The sequence below is a fragment of the Gopherus evgoodei genome, chromosome 16 (genome assembly GCF_007399415.2).
Source record: "Gopherus evgoodei ecotype Sinaloan lineage chromosome 16, rGopEvg1_v1.p, whole genome shotgun sequence".
NCBI lineage: Eukaryota > Metazoa > Chordata > Testudines > Testudinidae > Gopherus > Gopherus evgoodei.
The window spans coordinates 21,151,749-21,160,905 of NC_044337.1; the positions used below are offsets into that span (position 1 = coordinate 21,151,749).

Sequence of the window (9,157 nt, forward strand, 5' to 3'; positions counted from 1 at the left end):
TGAAATGTCATTTTAAATATTAAGCAGTATCAACATGAAAAGATGTTATTGAAAATGGTCCAACAAATCAAATGTATGTTTAAAAAGATTTTAATTGCATACTTAAAGGGATTGAAAAATAAGGCTATTACTTTCTTACTTAATATTCAGAATTGAAAAACTCAGGAACAACCATATATTACCATATTCTTTTACTTCAAATTTTGCAACAGCAGAAGTTGTGAAACTCTTTTTGTACTTGGCTTCAATCTTCCAGACACCATATCTATTAAAAAAAATGACATTTTAAAGACGAGAATTAATTTTGTCATCCAATAATATAGTTTTCATGTTAATAATTCTAATTTGGAGACTGCTTCAATAAATAATCTACAGTTTTGAGTGTTTTGTGTGAGAGAAAAGCCTGCACAAAGCTGCACATATGTTCCTATCCTAGTCATGCAGGCAAACCTTGACTAGGTTCCTTTTTAACCCATGTACTACAACTGTCTTGTCTTCAGTAAAGTTGTAACAAGGGTTAGTTACCATAAGTTCGTTTAAGATGAGTTAAAAGTACATCTTTCCACAGTCTTAAGATTTATCTAAACTAGATTTTTTATTTAGAGTTGACTGATTGCTAATTAACTTGAGGAAGTTGTAATATTTGTAACACCTAGTTTGGACACTCTCCAGATGCTTGCACTTTATTCTGGAACAAACATTTGGGGTTAGGGCTGGACCAAAGTGCATGTGTTAAACTGTATCCATGTCTACACCAGGAAAATGTGTATTGTTAACACATGTTAAAATCCTAATGTGGATAAGGCAAGTTGTAGTTATAACATGGTAGCTGGTTGAGATGTTAAAAATACACCTTTCTCCCTCATGATTACAAAGTCTGTGTGTTGATCTACTAATAAACAGCTCTTGTAGACAGACTGCATCTTAAACTGCAAGCTGTCAGTTTTTGCTAAAGTGTGTTAGGAAAAGATGTATTTTTAACACGTTATCCGATCAAGTAAATCCTCCAAAGGGACTTCTAGAACTCTAGCTGGGTCTGGTATATGTCTGGGGCTCGCAGGCACTAACACAATACAAACAAATAATTAATAATAATAAGTACCGTAGAACCTCAGTTATGAACACACTGGAAATGGAGACTGTTCGTAACTCTGAAATGTTCATAACTCTGAACAAAACATTATGGTTGTTCTTTCAAAAGTTTACAACTGCACATTGACTTAACACAGCTTTAACCCTCAATTTAAACAAAACAAGCACAGAAACAGTTTCCTTACCTTGCCAAATCTTCTTTTCAAACTTTCCCTTTATTTTTTTGTAGTTTACGTTTAACACAGCACTGTGCAATATTTGCCTTTTTTTTTTTTTTTTGGTCTCTGCTGCTGCCTGATTGCACACTTCCAGTTCCAAACGAGGTGTGTGGTTGACTAGTCAGTTTGTAACTCTGGTGTTTGTAACTCTGAGCTTCTATTGTACATAAAATCAGTGCCTGAAATCATTGGGGTTTATGTTACCCAGTCCAAATGATGTAAGGCTAGTGTTATGAGAAACCCAAGACCTGACAGGGATGTGAAATCAGGCTTTTAAAATGACTGAAAATACTGTTCACTTTTTCTAGTGGAAAGAAAATTGGTTAAAATACTCTGCTCTAAATCTCCATGAGTACCACTTTGCACACCCACTGTACTTGCAGCACCCCCTACAGGATTCAAGGAAAATGAGGTGGCATTTATTTTGGATTTTTTTTACTGCAAAAATATATCTGTTCTTGCCACATAATATCTTTCTATCCCTACTACACTCACAGAGATTACATAGAGAAAAAACAACAAATTCCCTGTTTAAACGTTCATACACCTACTTTCAAACTATAACTAGCACTAGTGTTTGAATATATCTAAAAGTTCTCCCTTCTGAAAATCATTGGGTCTTTGACCTCATGCCTGACTTGGAGTGGAGAGAAGTCTATAGTTTTTTAAAATTTTCTCAGGCATTGAAACATGACAGGTCTATCATTGTGCTATAACTGCAGCTTTAACCATCAATATCTTCACCTGCCACTTCTCCCTACTCCCTGTTTCCACTGTGGCATTTTCCATATATATCAGAAAGACCAGAAAGTGAGCCTCTTATATGGCTACTGTTAATGTTGCTTTCTAATCTGATTGACAGGAAGAGAGGGCATGGCTATTATTGCCCTTATAGCATGGCTGATATACATAATATCAAGAACTCCTCCTCCTTCCCTTCCCATTTAGCAGATCCCCCTCCTAAGTAAATTCACCCGCCCCCAAAAACCCCTGCTGCAGAACTAACATGACATTTGCTGCCATCATATAGTTCACTCTGCTTATGTTACAGCTATTCTCCCACACAGTCTGTATTGTCTATTATTTCCTTGTACTTCTGTCTGTAGCCATCTGTGGTCTCTTGTCTTATACATAGGTTGTAAACACTTGTGGGCAAAGAGTGTCTTTATGATCTGTGTCTGTACAGAACCTAGCACAGAGGGGATCCATGTTTCAGGCTCCTGGGCACTACAATAATACAAATAATAAATAACAACAGTAATAATAATAAGAAATTTCCAGTTCCATGTAACTCAAGTACCCCCATATCAGTAAAATGCAGTTTCAAAGTCTTTGAGAAACGGCATTAACAAGTAATGTTTAAAACAAACATAAAAGTCTACTTAGGATTAGAGGGAATCTTGAAGTCAGGAAAAGATAAAATTCCAGTAAAGTCTCTCTCTTCTATAATATCCACTTTTACTCCTTCTGGATCCTTTAGATCAAAACAGAAAAAAAAGTTACAGACAGTTGAACATCACATGCTCATATGGCACATTCAGAGGAGAGTTAGTATTTAGTGACTTCAGTGGGAGCATGATCAGGATCATTTTTTCTTTGGATTTTGTCCATTTCACAGAACAGAAAACAAACTTTTTTCTGAAACAATTCATATGCTGAAACTGCATCTTAATTTTATAGACTCTTCCACCAACGTGTAGAACTCCTCAGTTTGATGCACTGAGATTTTAACTACACATAATTAAGACCTAATTCCAAAAAACAAATGCATACGAATACTTTTACACACAAGAGTAATATCACAAATACTAACTGGACTGCTCCCAGGCATGAAGTTAATCATATGCTTAAAAGTTTTCAGGATCATGCCCTAACTTTGAAATTGAATCCTCTGATGAAATGTGTGATACAGGAGTTAAAACAGCAGTAAACTGTGAACTTGGGAATGACTAACTCACCAGAATTTGAAACTCTGGCAAAACATCTGACTGGGGCTCTAATAATTAAATTAATTTAAAATATAGTTATCACATGATGCTCAATATTATCGCTATTATATTACTGTGGTAATGACACTAAAGCAAATATTGAGACTATTGATTCCTTTGCATTTGAAATGAAAGAAATGGCAACACCAAAAAACAACTTATATGCAATGAAAGCTCTCACACAAATCCTTTCCTTAGAGATAAGTGGTAAATCAGTTTTTTCCACTGAGGCTACTGTGCTGAGCTCTGCCCAACTGTGCCAAGTCACTTTTAGGACTTCCAAAAGGATATTAAATTGCAATAGCAGTTCCCTGACAAGAGCTGTTAATTTTCTAAAATATGTGGAGATAAATCATTTTCCATACTACAGCAGAGTGGTTTAATATTGAACTATAGTCTCTTTACGGACCCAAAATGCCAATATTAAATTAAATTGCAATAGACTCACCACAAAAGTTAAGACAGTTTCTCTTCGGGCTGGCTTCAGTTCTTCATTCAAAGAATAAACCCTGACTTTCACTGTAAGAATTATTTATAACAAATTTTAAAAAGTTCAAATAACCTTAAACTTCTATACATATTTATTCCTAAAAATCTTTAGTATTAAAAGGATATTCTTGATTTGTTGCATACCTGAAACCCCCACTACAAAAATACATTGAGCTATTTATTCATGCTATCAACAGAAATAGAGAGGTTTTGCACTGACAACTGCATCAGATTAAATCATTAAAATCCATAATAAATTCTTTAACTTCCATGATCCCACCATTCCATTTTTCTGTGGGAGGAGACTGCTATAAAGTCAAACTCAACAAAGATAGTAATCCAATTCATTTTTTTCAATGAAGTATTTCTTCAATAATATTTTTAACATATTTTCAGCAAAGATCTTTCTCTTGTCCTATGTGCCTCAGTTTACTCATGTGTTAAACACTTCATGGTGTAAGGTGGAGAGCGGGACTGAAGGAAGGAATTTTGCAAGAAATAATTAGTTTATAAAGTGCTAACACACTGCAAATTATTATTTTATTGTTCATATATACTGTCTGCTTAGATAGTAAGCAATTGGTGAAAATCCAGCAATGTGTTTTATCGTTTAAAGTAAATTTAAATCCTAATTCCTTGGCAACATAAACTAACTTTAAAGCTTTAAGCCAAACAGAAAATACAGGCGTTACTGTACCTGATTGATCAGGAGTATAAATGGGTTTGTCCGTCTGAATAAAGAGAAATCCATTTTTATAGGTAACTGGCATTTTTTTCTCTCTTGTAAAATGTGAAGAACTAGCTTCCAGATACACATACAGGACTGAACTTGCTGATGTTGGCAAATCTTTTGGTTGAATCTGCAAGGGATTGTGGGGAGAGACAAATAAATATTGGTAAATATTAAAATAATCAAACTGTGACTTTCCCATATATTTTTTGTTGAATAGAATATCTGAATGATAATTAGCATTCTGTTGTTAATTATTTACTAAATACGTTCAACACCAGCATCATGAAGGAATTTCTTCTCCACGTACACAATGTATAAATGGCTATGAGCGTTACACTGGGGTTCACCTTCTTCTGAGGCACCATTTATTGGCCTTTCCAGAGGTAAAATACGTGACTAGAGGGACCAACATACAGTTACTGTATAACTCATTCAAATTCCATTTCATTTCAAGGGTGAAATCATGGCCCCATCAAAATTAATGGGAGTTCTGCCACTGACTTCAACAGGGACTTAATTTCACCCCTAAACTAGTCAGCATGTTTTCTTAGATTGAGCACACAATTAATCACACTTGTCCATATTCATTGTTTCTCCCTTATTTAACTTTTCCCTTTTTTTCCTTTTTAAAGGCTTAGTTAGTTGGATGCTTTAGCATCTCTAATATCATTAGTTCAATAAAAAATATAAAACACAACATGTCTGTCTGGTCCATAGAAACAAAGAACATGTTTGGATAACTGATGTGACCATCAACATGGAATTAGATAATTGTGAGAGATGACCATAGGTATTAAAAATAATTAAAGCAATAGAGCAATATTCTTTTGGAACAATGATTCCTATACTAAAACAAATTATTTTTATATTAAAACTCGAACAAACCTTTTTTCTTGCTCATTTTTTTATCTCTTTGTGCACAGTTGCACCAGTGGAAGAAAAGGTGTGACTACACTACAGAAAAATATCACTTTGAAAGAACAAAATTTATATTCATACTTTGTTTTATTTTTGGCACCTCATTCTCCACTCTGTTATACCAGTTTTATACTTTCATAGCTGAGGATTTCAAAAGAATAACACTTACACAAAGTGGGTGCAGCAGACTGGAGAATCAGGCCCTTTCTCTTCACAATTAAAGAAACTGGATACTCCTCATAGTGGAGTCAATCCAACCTATTTTTTACAGTCAAATGCAAGCGTAAGAGAAAACAAGAACTGTTTTGAATACATACTGTTAATGTTACAGAGCCTTGGAATTTGTTGGCTGGAGATAACTGAGTGTGGCCAGAAGCATAAGTAGTACGCTTATCAGGAAAACTTTTAATAGAGATACTGACAGGAAATGCAGTCTCATATCCAAAAGCTTGAATTACCACTTTCTCAGATGCTAAAACACGAAAGATATTTGGTGCTGTAATAACGTATCTATAAAATAAAATAAAAAAAACACAGACAATGGAACTGTCAGTTTCTTCTGTACTTATCTTAATTTAAATTTAACTTAAAGGTATACAGTCAAAGCTGATAGGCTACAGATATGATCTACTTCTATTTATACTGACATTTTCTATTAAAAATGTCTCCTGGATACTAAAAAAAAAATTACAAAATAGGGATTCAGCAAGAGATTCACATTTATGAAGAGTTATCATTTCCTTCAGTACGTGCCTGGTTGTGGGAAGTTCAGTATGCTTATAACGCAGCACACAGCTAGTTCTTCCTAAAAAGAAACCCCTGACACAATTCTAAAGTTCACCCCTGTATCAAACAAAGCCTAATCCTTGTCATCAGAAGATCTGGTAATTGCAGTAGATTTTAAAAATTATAGACAGGAACAATGTTTGAAAGGCTGATCTCCTGATAAACATTTTTTTTAAATGCAAATTATTTTTTGTGATAGAGTTTCCTTCAGCGCTTTTGAAAAAGTAGACTGTATACGTGTCAGACAAAACTATTTCGATTAGAACTCTCTTTATTTCAAGTCAATATATATTGTGATATTTAAAATAACCTGGTAAAATAATAGGTGCAAAAAACCCTCAAACAAACCCCAGTCCTATCCTGTGAAAACTTACACACGATTAACTTTAATATTTTGAGTACTCCTGTTGAAATCAACGAAACTATACTTGAACGTGTACATAAAGGTTTGCAGAATCGGTACCAACATTCATATAGTTCTTTCTAAATTGGAATGGCTATAATTCCAGGGCAGCACATACAGCATTCAGTGTATGTAAGCACAGTAAGTCAGTTTATTGAGAATACTTCTGAAGTTTGTTGAACAAATATTCTATGCATGTGCAGTAGTCATCTCCTTTGTTTTAAATATCAAAACCACCATCAAGACTACCATCATCAAGCAGTATTTCCAGTAAACACAACGTGTTTTACTTACGTTTGCTCCTGACTCAAACTTCTTCCACAAAAAGCCAAAATACAAATGAAGCTTAAAGTATTCATGATTGGCACAAGCACGAAACCAAAGACACTAGTGAAACTTTGGTGAAAGGGTATTTGGCTTCTGCTTCACTCAAGTATGTTTGTGTTATCTGTATTTATCTAAAGATTAATCATTAACATCAGATCTCTGAAAATGCTACAGTACTTTACTAAATACTATTTCCTCCCTCTCTATCCTATGGCTTTGAAGAACATCAGCACAACTAAACCCCCTAATTTAGGACTTCATTTTGCTTTTGATCTGTGCACAATTCCATGGATATCAACATTTTCAGAATGGATTGTTTTGATTTTTTTATTTAAAAATGACATTTGGTTTAGAAATGTATTTTATATTATAAAAAATGTCAAAATCAGAACAAAAATGTTTCAATTAACCTGAAACCATTTTTTTTTAATTTCATTTCTTGGGAAATTTTGAAATTTGACATTCTGTTCCAATTTGGAATGAACACAAATTTAGAAATCCCACAGAACAAAACATCTGGTTCCTGCACAACTCTAGTAATTTATTACCAATAGCTACTTTTGATTGCCACAGTATATGAACACTGTCAATTGTCTTATTCTGCTGACCTTTCCAAAAATATAACAACCAAATGAATGGTGTACCATACAATGAAGACGATTTACAGAAAGAGTTCCTTACATTGAGCAATGAACTTTATTAGGATAAAGGAAATAGTAGTATCAATCAAGCTACTCCGTCTCTATCAATTTCACTGCAGAGCTTCTGCCTAGACCAGTGGTAGGCAACCTGCGGCCTGTATGTGGTCCATCAGGGTAATCTGATTGCAGGCTGCGAGACATTTGGCTGATGTCGACTGTCCGCAGGCATGGCCCCCTGCAGCTCCCAGTGGCCACAGTTCGCCGTTCTTGGCCAATGGGATCTTCAGGGGGCCGTGCCTGCAGACGGTCAACGTCAGCAAAATGTCTCACGGTCCGCAATCAGATTATCCTGATGGGTTGCAGGCTGCCCACCACTAGTCTAGACCCTTCCCCAGCCTCCTCCTCCAAATGTAAAGAATAGTGCATGTATACTCACACATAGGCACCGACTCTGTGGGTGCTCCAGGGCTGGAGCACCCACGGGGAAAAATTAGTGGGTGCTCTGCACCCACTGGCAGCCAAGCTCCCCTACTCCTCCGCCCCACTTCCTCTTATTCCCTCCCCTCAGTGCACCATGTCCCCACTCCTCCGCCTACCTCCCAGCACTTCCTACCCAACTGCTGCGCTTGGGTGGGGGGAGGAGCGGGAATGTGGTATGCTATGGGGAGGAGACGGGGAAGAGGCAGGGCTAGGGTGGGATTTGGGGAAGGAGTTGGAACAGGGGCAGGGAGGGGGCGGATACTTTGGGGTAGGGGTTGGAATGGGGGCAGGGCCTCATGGAAGGGGTGGAGTGGGGGCGGGGCCAGGGTCGGGGGGGTCGAGCACCCAGGGGAAAGAGACGAAGTCGCACTTATGTCCTCACACCCCTCTTTTTTCCTTATAAAGGATCAGTCTTTACCAAAAAATAAATATATATCAACAAATGAATGATTCAGCTGAGTCACCAGTTTAAAAAGTATCAGAGGGGTAGCCATGTTAGTCTGGATCTGTAAAAGCAGCAAAGAGTTCCGTGGCACCTTAGACTCACAAATGTATTGGAGCATGAGCTTTCGTGGGTGAATACCCACTTTGTCAAAGAGAGAGCATATGAGAGATGCTGACATGTTTCGGCACTCTGTCTTGCTGGGGATATCACAGTGTTGGCCGTGAGCTGTGCAGCCTGGAAAAAACACCGTGTGGAGGGAAAGAGATGCATGTCTCTGCCCAAGAGATGTGATAACTGAGAAGCTGGGAGCCTTGCTGGACCACAAGGGGAGAAATGCAGGTGCATCCTTCTAGAAAAACCAAAACCAGAAAATATCCCTTTTAAACTTTTCTATGACTTGTGCATGTAATGGAATTTCTACAAATCTAGAAGAATACCCAGTGGTATATCAGATAGCTATATCCTTTCTCTTCAAAAAGTTCTATCAAGCACTGCTGTGGGCATGAGAAGTTCTTTGACAGTATCTTTCAACCCATTATGTATGAGTTCACCAGGTGTTTAGGCCCTAAATTATGCTGGACCACCCCACTGAAGTATTGTCTCACTCCCAGCATTTTGTGAGGCCCTGGTGTCTTTC

The 9,157-nt window shown here is 36.8% G+C and overlaps 1 protein-coding gene across 1 annotated transcript in view; it reads right to left on the reverse strand.

Moving 5' to 3' along the window:
- Positions 1–7,023, reverse strand: part of C5 (complement C5) — a 55,392-nt gene extending 48,369 nt beyond the window's left edge. Inside the window, exons 1-6 of the mRNA XM_030536118.1 lie at positions 6,922–7,023; positions 5,756–5,948; positions 4,485–4,647; positions 3,747–3,817; positions 2,693–2,784; positions 183–265 (exon numbers count right to left, since the gene is read on the reverse strand). Of these exons, the coding sequence (XP_030391978.1) occupies positions 183–265; positions 2,693–2,784; positions 3,747–3,817; positions 4,485–4,647; positions 5,756–5,948; positions 6,922–6,986 (667 nt within the window). The 5' untranslated portion in view covers positions 6,987–7,023. The remainder of the gene's footprint in view (positions 1–182; positions 266–2,692; positions 2,785–3,746; positions 3,818–4,484; positions 4,648–5,755; positions 5,949–6,921) is intronic.
- Positions 7,024–9,157: the final 2,134 nt, after the last annotated feature.